General features: G+C 34.9%; 2 protein-coding genes across 5 annotated transcripts in view; one reads left to right on the top strand and one right to left on the bottom strand.

Annotated features, from left to right (window-relative positions):
- Positions 1 to 22,656, top strand: part of IFT74 (intraflagellar transport 74) — a 38,516-nt gene that overhangs the window by 5,513 nt on the left and 10,347 nt on the right. For all 4 annotated transcript variants that reach the window (XR_012621738.1, XM_074813323.1, XM_074813325.1 and 1 more), the window contains 7 exons: positions 10,681 to 10,819; positions 11,834 to 11,896; positions 12,771 to 12,914; positions 13,547 to 13,587; positions 14,786 to 14,865; positions 18,007 to 18,060; positions 21,979 to 22,076. Coding sequence is in view for 3 of the 4 variants with exons in the window: in XM_074813323.1 (XP_074669424.1) it covers positions 10,681 to 10,819; positions 11,834 to 11,896; positions 12,771 to 12,914; positions 13,547 to 13,587; positions 14,786 to 14,865; positions 18,007 to 18,060; positions 21,979 to 22,076 (619 nt within the window). In the remaining variant the exon portion in view is untranslated. The remainder of the gene's footprint in view (positions 1 to 10,680; positions 10,820 to 11,833; positions 11,897 to 12,770; positions 12,915 to 13,546; positions 13,588 to 14,785; positions 14,866 to 18,006; positions 18,061 to 21,978; positions 22,077 to 22,656) is intronic.
- On the bottom strand, positions 711 to 8,594 carry LRRC19 (leucine rich repeat containing 19). Its single transcript, XM_074812961.1, is given in 7 exon segments — positions 711 to 1,036; positions 2,276 to 2,485; positions 2,686 to 3,196; positions 4,669 to 4,761; positions 7,301 to 7,321; positions 7,324 to 7,410; positions 8,499 to 8,594. Coding segments are annotated over 7 exon segments (1,344 nt in total).

The following is a 22,656-nucleotide window of genomic DNA, read 5'->3' as shown; positions in this document are numbered from 1 at the left end:
ACTGCGGTTTTCAATAGCTTGCACATCTGTCTATTCTATCCATGAATGCATTTTTAAGTGTTAAAAAAAATATGAAAAGACTTGGTTCAGTAGCAAAATAAGGCATAAATGCATTAGATATGTGGTAATGATAATTTATCGTACTGCATGTAGACACATTTAAGGGAATGGAGCAGTTGGTCTTTCTTGCTCTGCTAATTCAGGTAAAAAAAACCCAACAATGCTCTGTTCTCTGATTCTGTTAGTTTTGCCCGATAGACTGCTGAGCTGTGACACCACTGGTTTGGATTCACTCCCCAGTCTAGTTGTGGTCTGCTTCAATATTTTAGAGAAATTATTTTTCCTTTCTGGACTTCTTCACAATTAAAGCATTAGTGATTATGACAACTTCACAAGCTGCTTTGTAAAGACTTGTTCCTGTTAAGTAATATACAGCAAGCTCTCCCCCTCCCCACCATAAGTAACCAAATAGGTTTTTATAAAAGGTGGATTATGAGTATTTTTAGCATGTTTTGAAATATTTGTTGTGCCACTAATGCATGCACATCACGACATTTTTTCATTTTGTGATTCATGCATCAGTATCTTGTTATGAATTTGATGAGATGAAAGGAGATGGATTGCTTAGCTTCATTTTCTATTGTACATAAGTAGTGTAATATGGAAGTACAAGTTTTGAAAAGTCAGTTCAACATCCGTTGTTTAAGACGTTAACTCTCCTCAGTCACATAAGAATCTATGTATTTATCCTCAATAAATCCATCTTCCCCAGGCACAAATGCATGAATTTTCTCAAATATTACTATGGGATCCTCGTTGTTTGTATGCGATACTGTAGGAAAAGAACTCATGTCAGCTGAGAACTCCTGTTCAGACATCTCTGAGTCATGTTCTTCCAGGCGACGGTGACTGTAGCTGATGAAATAGTGGTACCATGTTGGGCATTTTATAGCAGTAAAAATCAGGAGTGTAGTGCTTAGGACAAACCCTAGGACACCCGCTAGGAAGGTCCAACTTTTGCCAAGAAGTGGTAACTCTTTAAAACAGGAAAAAAAGAAGAGTCATCTTCATGAGGAATACTAGCAAGAACTCTAATATGAATTTTTTCATACTTAAATTGATAACTCACAAAATAAACAATGATAGGGGAATTTACTGAGCATCTCCAAAGCTCTAGTAGAGTGTTGTCGCTATGTTATTAGAGAGTCAGAAACATCACTCAGACCAAAAATGCATGTACAACTCTATTTCCTAGCAATATAAATCCATCATGCATATTTATGAAAAATAATAGTTTCAAAGTCAGATAAAGTTCTGGGGACATACAAAAGATTAAATAATCTTTTTTTTTCAAAATTTAAATTCCAAGATTGGGCTTTGTAAAAAGCAAAACAGTAATTGACTTCAAATTCTATTTCCCAGGCTTAAATTTCTGTACAGTGATGATATCTGCACCCTAAAATATTACATTTTTTGTTTGGCATATCCTTTCAATTGTATTTCTTTTATAATAAAAATTTCAATAGACTGTAGTTGCAAGTAGTCTTCATTTAGAAGCTGATTTTTGTATTCTAGCCACTGTCCAAAAATAGATTATAGCTGCTACAGCAGAAGTAGTGTGTGGCAGTGGTGGCTTACAATTTGTGTACGTATTTGGAGATTGATATTGCTTCTGCTTTAGCCAGAAGCAAGAAGTAAAGCATTTCAGTATGGAAGAGTGGAGAAGAACATTAATTTGCATGTAAGAAAAAAAAAAAAATTGACTTTACCAAAAGAAGAGCTGGAGTGTTACAGAGTGGTGATGAAAAGTAAGGAGACTATCACGGAAATTTTCAAAGAATATGGGATGTGCACATCCATGTCCTTTACACTGAATACAGTTGAGGGCAGGAGTAAATTAATAGGCTCACTCTTTCACATTTTAAGACGACAGCTATGTCTAGAAAGCAATTAGTTTGGAAGAAGTATTTGATTTTTTTTGCTAGTTTTTTTAGGCAGAGATCTGGACAATTATCTGAATTTCAAGCCTCTGAAATTTCATCACGTTTGTAGTATCATTTGAGAATTCAGGTGTGGTTTATCCATTTTGAACATGTATTCCGTACACATTCACCATAGTCTGTGTACACTATACCAAAACCTGGAAATACGCATGTTCTGTAGCCCTGGCTTTTATGGAAGAGTTACAGTGTACTAGGAATACAAAACAATATGAAATCGTGGAATGGCAAATCAAACAGCTTGTAAGCCGTAAAGCAAAACATGAGTATGTTACCTGCATGTGTTCCATTGTTTCCAGTGATGTTGTTTGGAGTCAGAGCTGTTAGTAAGGCACTACTTTTAAGCATAATGACAGAATTGGAAGTTATGGTGTGTTCTGAAGAAGGTTTTTCAATTTTGCAGTCCCCTGTTTGGATAGCTGCTGTCATGATGGAGAATTTTTCCATGGTGGATGGAAATATACATGTAGTGTTGTCTTCATTTTCTGTGAATGTGAGGAGTGGAAAGGCTATGAAATGTTGTCAATTAATTGGCACTCCAATTAAAAAAAAAAAATCATGCATAACTAATGTATTACTGCAAAATACAGATAAGATGATGATGGATATTATCCAGACCAGAAAAAAACAAGATAAGGCTGTTTGATATAAAAAAGTATGAAATGCTGCTCTTACCAAAACTTACCCATTGTCACATTGGAGGCAGTTAGCCATATCTGTAAATCAAGGAGGTCACAGGAGCAGGTCCATGGGTTTCCAGCTAAAACAATTCTAATCAATTTAAAAGATGATTTTATATTCAAAGATTTCAGAAAGTTATACTGTAGATTTAAAACTGTCAGACTTTTTAGCGAAGTAAATACATCTGAATCTAGTTGAGTAATTTTGTTATAGGATAGATTCAACACTGACAGTTGATTTAATCCTGCAAATGCTGCTTTATGAACTCTGCTAATATGATTGTTGCTGATATCCAGAATTACAAGTTTTGTCAGATTGCAGAAGCTGTCATTATACAGTATAGTAATCATGTTTTCATTCAGATAAAGTTCAGTGAGGTTAATAAAACTTTGAAGAATCTCTTTGTCACTATCTTTTAAAATAATATTATTATTTTTGAGGCTTAATTTAGTAATGTTTCGGAAAAGGTTAGTGGGGATATTAGAGAGGTTCTTTCCAGACATCTCACAGGTGACCTGTTGAATAAAAGAGAATGACAAAAATTAAATACTGTAGGGAAGTCTGGTGATGAAGGAGTTTGTGATGTCTGTTAGGGGCATGAAAAAGCTTTATTGTATTTTTAATGCCACCATTTTAAAAGAAAAGTTATACTGCTTTTCATGCAATTTTATTTATGTTCTTCTTAATATATTCATGGTCTGGTGATACAGGGGATTGAATCATCCGAGTGTATAGAGACCGTAAGTTCCAGATCACTTAGTGCTTAAACTCTTTTTGAGATGAAACTATTTTTATGTGATGATCATCCAAAATATAACCACTTTGGCATACTATTTTGGAATTAGTAAAGCTGTCTGTTTTAGAATTCTATGTAAAGGTTGACTGAGTAGAAAAAGGATTCCTTTCCCACATGACCTGGAATGAAGGTGTCACAGAGGAAGCAGATTCAAGGCTGCAAATTAATTCACACGTGCTTTTTCAAATGTTTTGTTTTAAAACCAGCTATATTTACTCTTGAAGCAGATCTTCAACAATACATTTAGTATATATTTTTATTATAAATATGGCACTTAATTTTGGTTTTCTGGATTGAAGTTTAGCATAGCTTCAGTCTTTTCAGGTTTGAGAGTGTTTACTCTCAGTACCTTGAAACATTTTTATTTTCTGAAAAGAGCAGATTTCTTAATATGTATGCATCACTGCAGACTATGGTTGAGTGTCAAGATACTTGAACTGGCTTTAAAGGAGATTCCAAGTACTGGAAACAGATTGGTTGTGTTATCCCTCTTCCTAAATAAGTAGCATGTGTTCAGTTTGTTACTGCTCTGACCAGATTGAGTCTAGATAGCTTATTTAAAACCGAATGTAGGTGGAGTGCCCTTTCTATACTGTGTGTACCCATTGTGTGGTTTTTTTGTTCTTCATGTTTGTACCAAAGATGAACCAAGCAGTAGGTACAGTACTGGACCTGTAGGCAGTGAGTTAGAGCAAATAGTGCAATACCAGTTTTATCATTTGACTGTTAATCAAGATTTCTTCCTTCCCTTCCATTCCCCAATAAATGCAAAATGCATTAAATTAATCTCTGAAAAAAACCCTTTAAAATTTCTTATATACATTTGGACCTCACTTGGGCAACTTCAAACTCAGTAGATCTCCAACTTGAGCAGTAGTTGGCCTTGTCCAAATAAACTGTTGCTTTTTATGTCTATTCCAAAATGATGTAAAGGTAAAGGAGGCATTCTGGTTGACTGCAGAGAGATTTGACTAAGATATAAAACCATCTCAAATATGTTTCAGTGTTATTCATGCACTTACAATGACTGCCAGCAGCTAATTGTCCATTCCACAGAAAAATATGTCTTTATTTGTTTCTATGTGCTTCTTTCTTCAGGAATTCTGTGTTTATAAGGTAGTTTTTAAAATGCCTTTAGCTTCTAGTGTATCTTTCAAAAATAAGGGTAATTTACATACATAGAAAACTTACAGTTTGAGAAGTAATGTTGCAGTCAGCAGTGACTGGATTCAAAAACAGTGTTCCAGCCGAGATCACAAGCCAAGAGAGTTTCATGTTTACAGCCTAGTAAAAAACAATACTTTTGTATACCAGGACCCAAATACCACTGTCCTCTGTAGTGGTAGTTTAACAGATTAATAGGTACACTTATTTCAATGATAATTTAATAATTTTTTTCTGCATAAATACTATGAAATGTAAAATTAAGAGGAAAAATATAGGTTATCAGAATTAACGCATTCAGCTTTCACTGTATTGAGCCAAACCTAAAGTCCAGTGAGCAGACTGTATCAGCAAATAGAAAAAGGATTGATTAGACAAGTTCATAGCAGTTTCATAAATATGTAAAATGAATAGGCAGGGATGTACTGTTTAATATCCCTGTTAAAGCAGTTATGAGTGCTGAAAGACTATGATAGGAGTAAACTGCAGAACATATTCAGGCTTGTATATTCTCCCTAAATTTCTCTTGTTGCCACTGACAGAGGCTGAATACTGTACTAGATGGGTTGATTTATCCAGTCAGATTTCTCTTATGTTCTTATGTAAGTTATTCAGCGTTTCTTGTGAATTTTAATTAGTAGATTGATCTTCTAATATCTTTATTATCCATAATATAACGTATATTATATGACATAAACCTGCACCTCTGTATTATGAAGGTGTAGCTGTGGCTCTGATCTTTGGAACTAAGCAAACATGGTTCAATCTCTTCTGCTGGAGTTTCTGTACAGATTTGAACCTTATTTTCTGAGAGTCAGGAAAGCTTTTCTGACAAATAGTTTTCACCGTGACATTAACATCTCTCAGAGAAGGCGTCACTCACCCATAACCTTTGAATCAGGCATTATTTGCAAGATCTACTCATTTAAACTATCTCTGTCAGATGTTAAATCAGTTCATGTTTATGCCAGACTTAAAATGCTGTATAAAAGGTAGATTATACCTTCATTTCTACACTTTTTATTAAGCATCTGAAGAGAAAAGATAGTGGGCTAAGTGAATCTCAATATCTCCTTCCCAGATTTCTATCATCAAGATTGAAAAAGACCCAAAAGATAACTTTTAAGACATTTATTTGTGCCTGTAGTATCTTGAGCTGTAGAGTATTCACTGAATTTAATAGAGAAGACAGGGCAAAGTTACATGAGAAAGCTCATTTACATGAACAATGCTAAATATAAGCAGCCAGTCAGATTTAAAAAAACACCACCAATCCTTAAAGAGTGCCAGGATGCCTTTCCTGATCAGTATGAAGTGGAAGAGGTCATAGAACAAATTGGTCAAGTCTGATACTGATTTCTTTTATACATTTGTGTGTCTGAGGACTGACCTCATTCACCTAACAGAATCAGACTGGAAACTTGCTAACTTCTTGGAAAGAAGAAGATAAATGCCACTTAAACTGTTCTGATCCATTGGAAATTTACTTTAAATACAAAAAGAGTTCATAAACCTTTTTGTTAGACATTTTCAGTGGCAAGGACAAGGGGTACTAGCAGCAGCAGCAGCCACTGTGGTATTGTGTTCTGTATTAGGTATTGTTCTTGTCAGTGACGGTACTGGTGGCTTGCATACTTTTTGGAGCCAGTTTGTATATTGCTAGTGAAAAACATGATGCAGTTTGAGAAATCCTGGTATAGACTATGTTAACAGTTGGATCTTGTGGCATACTTGGACCTTAAAGATACCACTTCCAAGATGTTCAGAAAGAGAGCAGGCCTTAACCAGGCAATCTAGAAATATAGATTAATAGTGTTATTGTTGTTTGCAGGTTCCAAGAAAAATACTGTCTTTAATAAAGTGGGATAAAATATATTAAAATATTATTTTTAAAGTTAGTCTGCAAGTTAATAACAATCAAGTTGAAAATGAAAGTTAAAAGTTTTTCAAAACTTCAAGCAAAAAGTTAAAATGTCTGAATGAAGGAGACATCATTAGGTTGAAAAATCCTTTTCCTGTCTGAAAATTCACTCTACATATGTCTAAGTCAAAACCAGTTCCTATTTTATACTTTAGTTTCTACTGAAAAGTTAGGGATTTTCTTAGAAACTTGATTTCCTGCATTGTGTGTGTATGTGAATCCCTATAATCAGTAGAACAACAGGAGAGCATCTGTAATTTTAATTGCAGTTTAGCTTTATAGTAGAACCAGACTTTAAGAATTGCTGTTTAAAGTAGTTGCTTTGGAAAGAAACTGAGCCTTGGCAATACATTGGTAATACCTTGACATTTCCTTGTAATTAGAAGCATTTTCTCATAAAAGTTTTCCTTGGAGAACTTCTGAATATTTTGTCATTTAATAGTAATGTAATTCCTACTGGTTTTCTTACATTTGTAAAAAAAAAAAAAAAAAAAAAAAGGCAGATTTGGGGAGGTAATGGAGTTTTTATAATCAGCTAGTCTGGTTTTCAGAGAAGAAATGGACTGTTCCCTGGCTTTCTACTGAAGTACAATTTACTTAACAACTTGGCATGTCCAAGGTTCATAGTAATTCCTGAACTTTTAATGTATCTCAAGATGTATTTGTTTCCAGTTAGCAACAAAGTTATACTAATAAATCTTTGTCTACATTTTGAAAAAGATGTGCCAAGTATCTTACCTTTCTGTTGCTTCTTAGAGGCAGCATATGTACACATGTATAGATTTTTCAGTGCACTGACAAGAAATAATATGGTGCAACAGCACTTTGTTTTTGTTCAACCTTTGTACCTGATGAATAAGCAGGCAGTGTAGAAAAAATAATAAACCTAGAAAACCCTTAGCAAAAGATTGACTAGGTTGAGCAACTTCTTATAATCATCTTGGATTTAATTAGATCTGCAGGCAATAGGGAAGTCTAATAGTAGTATGCTCAAGTGTCAGGTTCCAGATCATATAGGAAGCACTAGTTAAAATGCCATAGGGAATTTACAAACAAGTTTGGTTATAATCAATTAAAGAAATGCTGGATACAGAAAAAGACTTGCATTTTTTATGTGATCAGTCATCAAATGAAGAAAACTTCAGGATGTTTGCATACTGAAGTAAAGATCTCTACTAGTCAGTTAAACCTGTGTTAATACTTGTGTTTTGGAAAATCAAAGGAGCTGCAGGGTGTGAAACATAAAGCTCATTATTTACAAAGAATTGCAAGCTCTTAAGGAGAGATATAATATTGACTATATTTCAGGAAGAAATTCTGAAAACAAATGATACTTGCTCTGATTTGAGAGCATGTCTATATGCAGGTTAAAAAAGGGATTATATTGATACACAAACATTACATCCAATAATTTTTTTCTTGCATTGGTGCTCATTCTGTCCAATGCACAGCATTAAACTACAAAACAGTTCAGTCTCCTCTCATTCTCCATTCCTCTCAAATATGTGGCTGTAGAAACCACTTTAATTCACTAGCCTTCTGTGATGTTATTGCTACTTTGATTTTTTTGCTTAGTGTCTCAGAACATTCTGCAACTTTTCCAAGCCTAATCCCTGATTGAGCTTCATCAGTAGTCTTAAAATTATTTGTGGTAATGAATTGTCTTCCTGTGACAGCAATTGCTGATATTTTTATTGCTTCTTAGAAAATCACTGAGTTTTAACCTTTGGTCAAAAGGTTTCTACCGGAAAGGTGCATCACAGCTACGTCAGACATTTCTAGTCTCAAGGACATAATGGATCACCTTGAAGTATTTAGCCAGGAGTCCATATCACATAAGAAAAAGAAACTTGCCTCAGGGAAAAGAGGCTACTCTCTAATGTGCCCACACCCATTTTACATCAGTGGGCTGGAAAAGTAGGCTTTCTTTCCTTACTGTGCCATGCATACTTGCAGCCTCAGGAATAGATGAGAGAAATCCAGTAGAGCTTGGAGACACCACTGCTGTCAGTGGTGCCAGCTGCTTCCACATGGTGGTTTGGAACACAGGAGAAATGTAGCATGTGGTATTCTTCTCTCCCTCCCTAAATGCCCCAGTGATCTCCAGGAAAAGGCACCCCGTTTGTATTTAAAGATGAGCTCCTTATGATCGGTACTGACAGTCTCTCCAGATCAATTACATCTAGTGTGGAGATTTATTTTGGAAATCAGCAATCTTAACATTTTCTTGAATTCTTCATTGCAGTTTCTCTATTTTCATTCTGTCATGTCTTCAGCTGGGCCTGATTTGAGAGAAACTGTCACTGCTGAGACCTTGCAACAGCCCAGATTGAGGGATGAAGAGCCTCCAATAAAGAAGTAGCGTGGAAGCTTCCTGCCAACTCCCAGGTCCATGCCTTCCAGAAGGTCTTGAATCAAACTACTCTCATAGCTTAAGAACATACTTCACTTAAAAAATTGCTCCTTTCCACTACCAAGCGTAACATAATTATCAATTCACGGACTGGTGTTCTACTTAACATCCTCAGATTCCTGGAGGTTATAGATCTTTCTTGAAGCCGGTTGGAAGACTGGTTACACCTTTGAATCTCTTCTGAGAATTCCTCGGAAGTGTTGAAAACTATGAAGAAAGGCAGAGGGAGCTGGAGTTGTTTAATCTCTAGAAGAGAAGGCTGGGTATCTTGACAAAGTAAATACTTTGGACAGGAGTAAAGAAAATGGAGCTGGTCTCTTCTCAGTGATGCCCAAGGGCAGGATAAGAGACAATGGCCACAAACTGGAGAACAGGAAATTCCATTCCAATGTAAGGAAAAATTTTTTCTACCATGAGAGTGGCCAAACATCGAAACATTGCCCGGACATGTTGTGGGGTCTCCATCCTTCAGGATACTCAAAACCTTCCTAAACAAGATACTGACAACCTGCTCTAGGTGACTGTGCTTTGAGTAGTGGGGCTGGACTAGATGATCTTCAGAAGTTCTTTCCAACATCAGCTCTACTCTGCTTCTGTGAGATTTTCGTCATTCACTTACCCTGAGGTTAAATTTGTGCAGTTCCTCTATTTTGCATCATCTTTTAAGCCTGAGGGGCATTCTTGGCTGCAGTCATTGGTCTGATAGTGTCAGTTACACAATGTAAAATTTTTGACATCTTGCAACTCAGGAAGAGTTAATGAAAAACAGAAGAAGAATAAATCCTGAAGGAAGGTGTCCAGCTGATTTTGTTATTCTTAGCAGCAGAAGTCACTCTGGAAACAAGCAAACTGTTTTTCATGAACTGTGGTGGGAAGGAAGTTATATACTCTTCAGGGTCTAGAAGTTTTTTGTTAATTTCCTTTATCTTTAGCTGTGTTCTCAAACTGACTCTCTAGCTTTCAGGAATTTCATAGAAATTACTAGACACTACGTGAAACAATGAGAACAACTGTCTGCCTTCCTTGAATCTGCTAATGCATTTGCTTGTAGCTCACTATAGCTGCAGTGGTAGAGAATTTTTTAGGGTTGCAGCCAGTTGATTTCCTAACAGGATTAAAGTCGTGAATCAAGAATGTCATGAATAGCTAATTTCTTAGTTCTTGCATGGCTAAGAAGCTCCCCACTGCCTAAGACTCTGAAGCCAGTCTCCATTCTTAAGGAATACAACAATTCATTGATGAAAGAAAGTTGCCTTATCATCATTATCCAGTACCATCAAGTGCTGGTATCTATAAAATATGTTTTCTTTATGTGCACTCACAAATCATATACCAGCTTCTTTATTTCACACTACTTGTTCTTATTGCAGGAATTCACTGATTGAAAACAACTGAGAGGAAGCAGTATAATCTTGTCAGTGTTGGGGACTACGGAGGTAGACAGGCTTGGGAGTGTTGGAAAGCACTGTGTGGGTACTGTAAGGGCAAAGAGTTCATCATCTGCTGCATTCTGTGATGTGAATGCTTATATAGCTAATCCAGCTCCAAGAAAATTAGATACAAGTATGTAACTCCTTTTTTTAGAGTCTGGAGTTTTTGTGTTAAAGGATCACTTCAGTGAGGCTGATGGAATGCCAGAGTTTGAAATGGGTGCTTCAAATATACATCAGCTAGTAAAAGTTACAAAAACGTTCTATTTTTACAGCACAGAAAAGTTAATTCAAGTTGTAGAAGAAGATATCGAACGTGAAAAGGTTGTAGCAGATGACATAATTAAAGACATGTCACAGGAAAATCAAGCTAAATACATGGAGATGAAAGCTGCAAATGAAAAACTTGCCCAGGTTGGTTTGTTTCATTGTACTCACCTGAAATGTTTCTCAATCTGGCTCCATTGATTCCAGATACAATTTAAGTATTAAAGAGCTTGAGAATGGAGTAATACAATAAAACTTGCTGGTATCTTAAAGTACCTGAAAAGTAACTAGAGCAATTGACTAAAAGTGAATACTTTTGTCTTTTGGTATTTCTTAATTTCAGAACAAATTATGTTCATAATTTTCCTTTTAAATTTGGGGGCTGACATGCAGATTTTAAAAACCACTGTAGTGCTTAGATGTTTTATCATGTGTAAAAAGCAAGCAAAAGGGAAAAACAACCCTAGCAATTTTTGTAGTTCACTTGAGTAGAAAGTTTTCTTTCTGTGTACAAAAGTGAATCTGACTGGGTTTTTTTGTTGTTCTTGTTGTACAATCTGAGTGGATCAGAAAAATGAACTGGACTTTGTAAAATTTTTGTGACTTCACTAATCCTAATGTTAACAGAAGCATTAAGATTTCTAGGTTCTCTGGGATCATCTAGCTTCAGACATACTGTCTTATAAAGCTTCTCCGTGTAGTCTGTACATAGAGATAGGCATCTTTTGAGGCCAGTGCTTCCCAGCTGTCTTAGTGTGAACTGATTTCCTAGTCAGGGCCTACCTGTCTCTTTCTGAACTATGAAGAAACTGTGGTGGCTAGTTCAGATTTTAAAATTCGACTTCAAACTTCTGAAGTAGAAATGATAAATTCCACCCTCAGTACCAATTTTAAGAAAAATAGTGGAAACAGAGCAAACAGTTTTTTGGTTATAGCCCATCAGCAAATAACAATGCTAACAGTTTATTGGAAAAGTTGGGTGCTGAAAGTAAGTGGGTATTATATCTGAGTTACTTGGAGAAGCTGGACACAGTCTTTTAGATTTTTAAGAGCAGCAATGAGATGTTTTATGTCATTTTATAAATACTAAGTTGCAGAATAAAAAAGTAATCTCATCAAGTAGTAATTTTTATCTGAATTTTGCATTTTTTTTCTCTGTAGGAATTGGTTGTTCAACAGCAGGAACTGGATGCACTAAATGTAAAGGAGGACGCTCTAAGAGCTGTATGTATGATAACAAGTGGTCTCTGTACCAGTCTTCACTGAACTCTAGTGTAAAACAATACAGTAGAAAGATTATCTATAATCTTTCTCCTTAAATTTTCAGATACTGTAGGATCATGCCCTAGACTGGGAAGCCAAAGCTGCCTCTGTTTTCCACCAGTAATTTCTAATCAGTTTGGGGTAAAAATTATTTTTACTAGATGCCAAGTACAAAATTTTGATAACAATACTGAGGGTTCCTAGCTTTAGTTACTCATGTGGTTTCAAATGTTTTGGAATTAGCCTATGAAGATCAGTGTGAACTTCAGGATGTTTTCCACTTTCAGGATGTGTGAGAATGATTTTCTTGTTCCATATTCCCTTTCAAAAGCAACTGGTGTTTGAATCACAAAGTGGTACCTGCTAAGATGCTCTTTATCCCACATACATACATAAACACACACTTCTAATACACTGTCATATTGCTAGATTGAGGAGAACTTTCTCATATTGGGTCTTTCATGCATAAAAGGATTTATGAGCTGAAACATACAGTCATGTATATATTCAGAAAGTATGCTAGACATTTTTCCAGTCCTTTTGAATACTGTATATGGTTTGTGATCCCCTAGAAATTATGAAGTAGTAAGTCTACTCAGAAAATTAGCCTGAGGATGAACTCATAAAGCAAAAAGTAGCTGACTGGGTTATTCCCTTCCAGAAAATACAATATTGAGAATATGGATTATAAAGTTTATTGTTTATACTGTCTCTGTACTGTTTGTTACAAATAAGCTTCACTTTCAATGTATAGATAACTGTTGCTTAACTAAAACATAATTCCTGCAATGCTGTCTTGCCATCTGAAAATAGTAGGTGTTTGCTTTTCCAACAGGAAATAGCACACTTGCAGGTGAAACAGGAGGCTGTGCAGCTGTATGAAAAACTCCATGAGCTTGAGGAACGTCGAGATCAAATGATTGCTGAGGATAAGAACATGGAATCTCCACAGGAGGAAAGAGAGAGACTACTAAAGCAGGCAAGAACATAAAATGTTATCATGTAAAAGATTGAGTCAGTATTTTAAGGGATGGTAATTTAAAATACTTGAGTTTGAATATTGCCTTTATTTGCTCTTTAAGCAGCACAAATCATCTGAAATTAAGAGCAGTTAATGAATTGGCTGGATGGGATGCTTCATGTTCACCGAAACAAAATTGGCACAGTCAGCTTTTCTGCTGGTTGACTTGTTCTATTTCCTCAATCCTGTTGGTATGAGAAAACTTATCCTATTTAACAGTTCTGTAACATAACTCGACAGTATCCTTATAGGAGGTACTAATCTAGGAACAATTTAATTAGTTTACGAAGATCTATGCTGTGTTATGTAACTATCCATATATACTATATGGATTATTGGACTGAACAACACTGATAAGTGTGTCTGATTTTTACATGTGTGTTGAGAAATCAGGAGAACATTTGGAAGACAGAACACTTAAATCATATCACCTCTTCGACTAGGAGTTGTTGTTGGACAATGACAGCAAGTTTGTGATTTCATATGCTGAGTGTCTATTCTCTGTATTCTGAATTAAGAGATCTTTTCTGATTCCTTTTTTCATTTGTAGATTTTATTTCACATGTTAAAGTTGTTATACTTTTTTATAGGTTAAGGACGATAGTCAAGAAATAGCAAGCATGGAAAGACAGTGAGTAATTTATTATTATACTGTTGCTACAAATTACATTTAGACCCTAAAGACAGATAGTTGAATTCCGTCGCATATTTCTATGGACTTCTAGAACATCATCACGTTTTCGAGCCTCTGCAAGTGTTAACTTTCCACAGAGAACACAACATGTCCTTCTAAACAACTTTTATAGTGATAGGACAGTTAGATCTTCATAATATGTAACTTCCTGTCCTCATGAACGTGCCTTGAGAATATAAATTGGTAATAACACTGACATAAATTTATTTAAGGCTGAAGAAGACATTAATCCGTAAGAGCTACTCATCTGGGACATCTGTGAACATGAGCCCACATTACGCTGCAGTCACATTTTGAAGAGTTTGTTTGTTATGTGCCTTAAAACCTAAGAGTTATGAAGTTGCTTACAAAAACTTAATTCTGAAGAGTAACAGGGCATTTCTTCTTGATTCTTGGATACTGGACCTTTCTGAAGATTTGCCAGAAACTCTGGTAAATGTAATAATAAGTAGTAATGGAGGAGGTATAAAACAGTACAATATTTTTGTGATTTTGAGCTTTTTGATTTATCTCTCTGTAGAGAAAAATTGAGATAATTCCTGAAATCTCCTAGAAACAATTTTAAATTCTTTTAAGTGGTATTTCCAACTGTAATAATTGGTTAATTTTTAATGCATTGACACCTTTGATTGAATAATAAGTTGCTTAAAAGAATTTTTGGAAACAGTAACAGAGAATTATATTTGAGAATTCACACGGAAATGTTTTTAAGCTAATTTCCTTTCCCACTTCAATTGATTATATAATACAGTGTTTTACTTGGCAATTTCTTAATGAATTTTAGGTAATTTCTAAGGAATACAGTTCCTTTTTGCAGTTTACCAATTATGTTGTACCTCTGCAAAGCTGTGTAGCAACCAGAAGAGGGACCAACTGAGTAAGTTAAGAACTACTGATAACTCAAAAAAAAAGTTTTTAATGAAAAAGAGCAGGAGTAATTATATTTCATAGATATAGGGACTGGAGTGACAAGTGCTTTACATATACAATTTATAATAACAACAATCCTTCTCCTTTTGGTTTTGATAAACTTAGGTTTGCTATTTTTATTCTTGATTTTTCTCTCCATTTTTGCCTAAAAAATAACTATTTTACATCACATTTTTAACCTTGGATTTCATTATCTATTTGTCAGGCTGACAGAAGTAAAAGAAAAAACAAACCATTTTAAAAAGGTCATTCAGCGACTTGATATGGATCTGGAGAATCATCAAGGTAACGTGACTAGAGTTGTAGCACACTATGCAGAGCTGCATCTGTTCATATTATAACACATATTGTTATGGACATTAGTTGATTGAAACTTTTAAGCTTATATAAATGTCCATTATTCACCATCAGAAGAAGGTTTTGTGTCTAGGGCTGCAGGCTTCTCTTTTTAGATGTGAGAAATGGGGAGTACCCACCTTTAGTGGCGCGTTCATTAAGTTCATATAGAGTAGTAAAGCCACCATATAAAATAATAGTACAGCTGTCTGGTTTTCTGTCCCAATTTTGTTTTTAGGACTACTTGAGGAATAGAAGTTTCTCTTACTGGCAGCATTGCAGAACCAGCTCAGTTTTAGAAAAGTGGTTTTTTTATTGTAACTTTCGCATGATCTGATACACTGTCAGTGAATGTGGAATTGAGAATATTTAATAATAATGTGTAAAGCAGACAGAATTCATACTATTTTAATCTGGTTTTGAAACTTTTTGGGTTGATCTTTGCAAGAAGAGTTTGGGAGCAGCCTAGAAATGGCATTAGCTTAGAAACTTACCTTTGGCAAACACCTGCTGTAGTACATTAGGCTAGGTTAGGTTGGGATTTGTCCTAGCACTGGAACTTATGGTTCTGAAGGAAGTAATTTAAATTTGAGCATAGGGCCTCAACAGCTGTGGAAGACTCTCCTTAAAATGAAAATTTATCCCATGGAAAACCTTCTAATTATAATAAATCTTGTTCAGATAGAAGTTAAATAAATATGTGCATACATTCTGGATAACTTTGTAACAAGTTATTTAAATTCTATAGGGCTGATGAATTGATGTGTTTGTGTCCTTTTTACTTTATACCTTTTCTCAGGTAATCAGTGTAAAATTTACAGTGCAAATTTCTTCAAGGTGAACAAATATTTCTAAAATTGACCCTAAACAAATGTTTGATACCTCTGTTTCTCATCTTTTGCGTTACAAAATAATTCATATTTCTCAAGATATTTAATTATTTTTGTGCAGATAGTTTATTAAGACTGTTTTATTAGCTTTCTGGTTTCCAGGTAATGTCATTGCCAACTTTACTATTCTGCTTTAATTTTTCTTTATTTGGCTTGCAACTCTTTTTTTGTATCTTTGGAGAAATGCAGAAGGTAAGAAATGAGTTGTTTTTCGCATTTGATAGCTAGGTTTACACACACTATCATTCATTGCTGGACTGTATGTCTTTCACTGTTAGAAAAAGACCTCTGATGAAGAAGAGGGTTTAAAGCATATGTAGCAGAAAGCAAATGTGCTCTGTCAATGTATCAGGAACAGTCAGGATATTCAGAATTAAGTTACCTTGTGGCATAATATAAAGGAAATTATACGTGTCGGTATAACTTAGAGTGAATAAAGAAGATATTCATAAGGAGTAGCTTTAGACACAGAAATTCCCAATGCCTTCTTCTCTAGTGAATGGAGAGAGAATCCCAGATGGCCATTCATACTTCTGCTCTAAATCAGAATCTGGGTGTGCCCTTGAGATTCCTGTCCTCCCTCCCTCCCTTGTCAGCTTGCTTCTGGCTCAGTATTTAAATTGTTTGTTACAAAGCATTCCCAAAACTTCAGCTCCTAAAGTTTTTTAGTTAAATTTAAGGTAAAATAGCCAGTAGAGAAAAAAGTACAAGTAAGGATTTTTTGAATGTTTCAGGATAAATATTTCAGTGCTAAAAACAGAGCAGGGAAAAAAAAAATAAACAGACCATAAATAGAAGTAACTATTTTTAGTTTTCACTTAACAAAAATTAAATAAGTAAAAAATTCACCCGCTTATTATATGTTCCATATATTAGCAGTTACCTTTAACTGATTAGTGAAAATCAAGATTAAGTCACAATAGAATAGACTTAACACTTCATAAATTGTACGAAAGCCTAAGATATCAATGTAATAATGCCGTATTTTAAAGAAAACTTATCTGTAAAGACATTTTAAAAGTTGTGGTCTTAATTTCAAATATTTTTTTTCTTTAAACACTTGACAGATCATGTAGTTCTCTGTTTGATGGCTTACTGTAGCTAGACTTAACAGTAGAACAGACTGAGTTGCAAAGTTTTGGAGACTTACTTTGCAAAATGAAAGAGAGAGTCCAGCAAGGAACAAAGCCACAGCTGCAAGGAAGCTGAAGCAGAATCACAGTTCCCTTGGGGCCCGAGGGTGTTCCTATTGTTTGTATATACTAGATAAAAAGGAAAGCCTGGGGGCATACAAGTAAAAAGACCTGCAAAAATTTGCTTGCTCAGTTATATCTGTATGTGCCTCATTCTTTTTCTTTGTATTCTTTAAAGTTACAAGATTATGCTGAAAAATAATCAATACCCAAGACTCAAACAATTACAAATTTAGATATTTGAAACTTAAAATTATTCTTAGGAGCTGAATTGTCTCATCTTCTTGAAACTTGTGACAGATACATCAAGTCTCCCATTTTACTATTACATTTTAACTAAGAGAGTCGGTGGTTGGATTTAAAGATGTTGTGAATTATATATAGTATGTTATTCATTACTCCTAATACCACTATAAAGAATGTGTATGGAAATGTTCTTTTAAACTTAATTGCAGAAAGTCTTCTGTGCATTTTATTTTCCTATATCATTGCTTGTACAGTTTTCTTGTATATTTCCCTGAGATTGTCACACTGTTACTTACAAGCAGCATATCCTTATGAAAGTCCATTCTAATATGTGAAAGTGCCATTGAAATGGTTCATGTGTTAAGGAGAGCTGCAGAAAGTTTTAACTAACAATGGTGCCTGAATGCACAAAAGCGTTTGTTCTCTATTACTGAAATTCATCTGTGTTCAGAAAAATCCTGTGAACTTCCTTTGTTCAAACAAAGTATTTAAGCCACTCTTATTTATCAAAAATTCTGATCTCTAAAAGGTTCTAAAAATTGCATTGAGGCTGATTTATTAAGCTAATTATCTTTTTTTTTTTTTTTAATATAAAAGTGTGTATGACATAGTTAGTTGGAGTGACTACATTAATGACATGGGATGAATCCTGTAGTTTCTAGGCATGTAGAATTTGTATTTTTTAAATTGACATTTTGCCTACCAAAAGGATTCCAGGACTGAGACAATGTAAAGTTAAATCAATGTTATTTCTCTTGCAGGAGAGGAAAATTGGAAATACAAAGAGCTGAAGAAGAGGGAAGAAAGCATGGATAGTAAGTTGTCTAATTTCCTTTGATTAGGGCTAATTACACCAAAATACAGGTTTTCTTGTATTGTTAACACTCAGTTAATTTAGACCCTAAAAGAGCTGATGTCCTGATCTTTGCATAAAGTTTCTGTGATCTATCTTAGGACAAGATAATTGATATCTTAGGACTCATAAGACAGTCACAGATATTTGGAGCAGCTTTCAATGCTTTTCATCAAACATTAAAGGTCTTAGGAACACAGCTTTTTTTAATGAAAGCAAGGCTGAAATTAATGTAAATAGAAGATATATAAAACCAGCTGTTGAGGTCTGATTAAAAGCAGCACTTCAAAATGGACAAGCATAGATATTTTGGAATTCTTTAAAATTAAGGCTTCTCATATCTGTTTATTCAAGATGAATGCTACTAAAGCTTTCTTCCATATTAAAAGGTTCTAATGTTATAGAGACCTCAGCAGCAATTAACAGAGGATGAAAACGGACCTGTTTTTAAAATATACCCTATTGCTAGTATACTGTAATGGGCAGATTACAAAAAAAGTTGTTCTGTTACTCAGAAAAAGGGGAAAATTATCAATAAATATGCCAAGAAGGCAAAAGTATATAATACCTCTTTGTTCTCTAAAAATGTTCAATATAATTTACGGCCAGCATGATACTGAAAGAAAGGTTTCAGCTGACAGTGAGGAAAGATGGATAAGAACGTAGTTAGAGAGTTTTTGTGTGTTCAAATTACCTGATTTCCTGAGAAGCAGAAAGGCAAAAGCTTGCTTGATCTTGATTTTTGGTATGAATACAGACCATGAAATCAGGGCCTCGTGATCCTTCTGACTTTTGAGATTTTGGTTCTACTTCTGCCCTTCATCAGAGGATATTGATGCAGTTCCAGAACAATTTGAGATTAACTGAGAGATTTGGGGGAACATGCAAGAATCTTAAAGACGGGAAAAAAGCAAACACGGTACCTGTCTTGAACAGCTGGGGAAATATAGTCAGATTAGTATCCATTTCCAGAAAGATTGTAGAAAAAATAAGCAAGCAAACAATTTGTAAACATTACAGAAACAGGAATATGAATTGATTTGTCAAGAACAAACAACTAATTTCCTTCTTTGACAGAATAATATTGCAGAATAAGGGAGAAGCAGCAGATGGTGTGTACTGTGACTTCAGTACATCTTCTACTGCTGTCTCATGTTCTTAGAAGCACGCTAAGGAAATATTATTAATCCATTATTAACCTACACTGTGCTTTTGATTAAAAAATTATTAATTATGAAGGATTCACTGTCAAGATGGAAGGAAGTATTGAGTGGAGTTTTGCAGTGTGTTGGATGTTCGGGTTAGTCAATATTTTTATTAATCAGTTCGATGACAGGAAAGAGAGTAAATATATAGTTCACAGAAAATGCTGCATCTGAAAAGCTGAAATCGTGTTGAAGGACAGCGTTAGAATTTAAAATACCTGTGGCAGATTAGAAATTAGGTACAAGAAGTTCAAAAAAGATTAAGTGTAAATTTGTACACTTGGGCAGAGGAATCAGCAGCAAAAATGCAGAACAAGTAGTTCACTAGTCACAGCTCTATGGTATGGCTCAGAGTTACAGTGAAAGAAAAAGTGAACATGGCTCAGCAGTATCACACTAACATGGAAGAGAATATAACCACAGCAGTAGGTATGCATAGGAGTGTAATTTGTCAGACACATGAAGTAATCTTGCTCCCTGTGCACTGAGGAAGGCTTCAGTTGGAGTATTGCCTCTAGTTCTGCAGATAAAGAAAGAGGTTGACAGTCCTGAAGAGAGACTGATGGAGAATGTGGAAAGCATGACCTGCAAGGAAATATTAAAGAATGAGTCTTTTATTTTAGAGAATTTATGACAGTCATCAAATATGTAAAAAGGCTCTTTCCAATAATAAGTGAATAATCTATCTCTGCATATCCGTGGAGGACAGAAAAGGAGTAATATACTAATAGTTGCATGAAGATTTCAGGTTGGATATTAGAAAAAACCTCCTAACGTTAACATTCACCAAGCATTGGAATAGATTGTTCAGGGGGATTGTAGAGTATCTATCATGAGCCTGTATGTAAGAAGAGTATAGACAAACATCTGAATTACTGACATACAGTTGTCTTTGTCCTGAAGTGAGTTAATCAGATGACCTCTTGCAGTCTTTTCCATTCAATTTTTTATGAATCTGTGAAACACATAGCACTCAAACGAAACAAGGTCAATCAGACAGGTGTGATGAAAAGGAGAGTTGCTTGCAGAAAGACAGTGAGATGAGATGTAAATACAGACCTTGCTTAATGTTTTTAAATAAATTCAAAGAAGGTTTGAAAAAAAACCACCTAAAAAGGTCCAGAATGCCAAAGGAGAAAAACAGTAGTTAAATCACGTAGGTACAATTCTAAGCTCCTAATTCCACGGTTTTGAGGTCAGGTTTATAAAATTATATATTTGTGTATGTAAAGTATGTTAGTTTTATTCTCATTTCATATTTATAAACGTGTGAGAATGCTTTTCTTTCATGAAGGTGCTTTTATTTCACTCCTCTGCCTTCCCTTACATACATCCTTTGGAAGATTCAATATCCTCATTGCCTACAGCTTCCTTGGAAGCAAATAAGTGGGTTTATCAAGATAATGCAATCAGCATTTAAGACCTCTTGCTAAAATGCATTGAAGTCCATGGCACAATCTGTTATGTTGAAAAGAAGTGTCTTAGACCCCCACAAGAGAGAGCTGTTAATGAAGCCTTTGCTCAGCACTAGAGCACTAAATGGTTAAATGTGATTGAAAGTTTTGTGTTAGGTCATCTGAGTGATTCTCTTAGTAAAAATTACCCACTTAGTTTTTTAAACAGAAAAGGAAAGAACAGCTCAAATGTTTTAAACACAAAATATATTACAGAAATTACAATAGTTTTCTTATCCATAAATGTTTCATTAGTAAAGAATTTTAAAATTAGTAATTTTTAAAAAATCATGGATGCTCTGGGATCCACAGTTTTCTAGCCCATCCTCATCCCTTCAGGATTTGCCAGTATTAAGTGGTTCCTCCTGTCTTCTTTCTCTCTTCCCAAATAATCCATCTTGAATTTACTGTTATCTAATCCTTCTTGCTCAAACAAGCACTTCTCACCTTTTTCATCCATTTAGAAAGTTTCCAAACTCCTATGTTTCCTGAGTGCTCCTGTGTATATAAGCCATGTTTCAGGAGGAAACCAAGCAGGAGATGGATGATCATAACTTATAGCCCTGGGTGGCTTCTTGATGGACTTCTGACTTTCATGTGATGTGTCCAGCACCTTTTTTTCAAGATGTGCAGCACCAAAAATACAATGTAGTATGCCTAGGATACAAATACAGAGTGCATGCCACCATTAAAACTGTCTTGTCAGATTAGGTTGGACACTTACTGGAATGAACATAAATTAGAGATGCAGCAAAAGGACATCATACAGAAAGATATGATGCCAAGTGAATATTGGTCTCAGGTCCTTAGCAGTGTTTGGCATTTAGTCTAGGCCATTAGATAGTGAAATCACCTGTTTTCTTTATTTACTAGCCCATTTTGATAGCTTTCAGAAAAATTAAGACCAACAGTTGCTGGGACAAGCATTCAGAAAGGTGTCAGAAATAATGGTGATGAAACTCCTTTACCATTGAGTGGCAATTCTCACCTAAACAGTATCCAAGAAGGTGGTGACCTCATGTCATTAATCAGTCAAATACATGTCTCTGGAACATACATCCTCCTTCCAACCCATAAATTGACAAGTTTCAAGGACTCTGGTAACCTGTTTGAAATTGTACAGCTTATCAATTTAATACAAAGTTTTGACTGGAAACGACAAGGACTTGTGCGGTACCCATGCATATAGCAGTCTTCTTTATCATGTTTGTTGATCTCTAGATTTTCTTGAGAATTTTGAAGATGTGAAGAATCAGGAATTGGAACGAAAAGGCCAAATAGAAGCCAACATTGTTGCACTCCTGGAACACTCAAGCAGGGTAAGTGCATTTCCCTCTTCCTGTGACAAGTTAGGAATTTAGAAGCACAGAGCAGGAGAATGAATGGATAAAGAAAGATTGTGGGGTTTATATATTATCCAGTCAGTGTCTGCATAATAATCTCCTAAAAGGATTAAGTATTAAACCATGTACAGCTGTAGTTAAAAAAAAAAAAATTGTTTAATTTCTTTTTATTTCTGGAGAGTTTTGAATATTACATAATACTTGTGACCAGAATAAAAGAAGTGTTTGCATAATTGCTGTAACTCGTCATCACTGCTATAATGAACGTTATTCCATTAATGATAAACAGGTCAGAATATTGCAAATAAAACTACTGCAATACTTTGTTTACCTAAAGTCTGCAAATCTCAGTTCATCTGTATTCTGTCCCTACTGTTAAGTAACTGACAATATTCCAGTTGTATGTCTTGATCTACTAAAATTATGTTTACAATACCCTGCCGTGTAATATTTAATGTAAACACTTCAGAAATTGTTCCCAAGTGCAGTCTGCTATTTTTTGCACTTTTGAATCATTTTTTCTTTAAGTATTTTTGGTTCCCATGTTCTTTTTAAT

Source organism: Strix aluco, chromosome Z (genome assembly GCF_031877795.1).
Source record: "Strix aluco isolate bStrAlu1 chromosome Z, bStrAlu1.hap1, whole genome shotgun sequence".
Taxonomy (NCBI): Eukaryota; Metazoa; Chordata; class Aves; order Strigiformes; family Strigidae; genus Strix; species Strix aluco.
The sequence above is the reverse complement of the archived record's forward strand: the minus strand, read 5'-3'. Positions and strand labels throughout refer to the sequence as shown.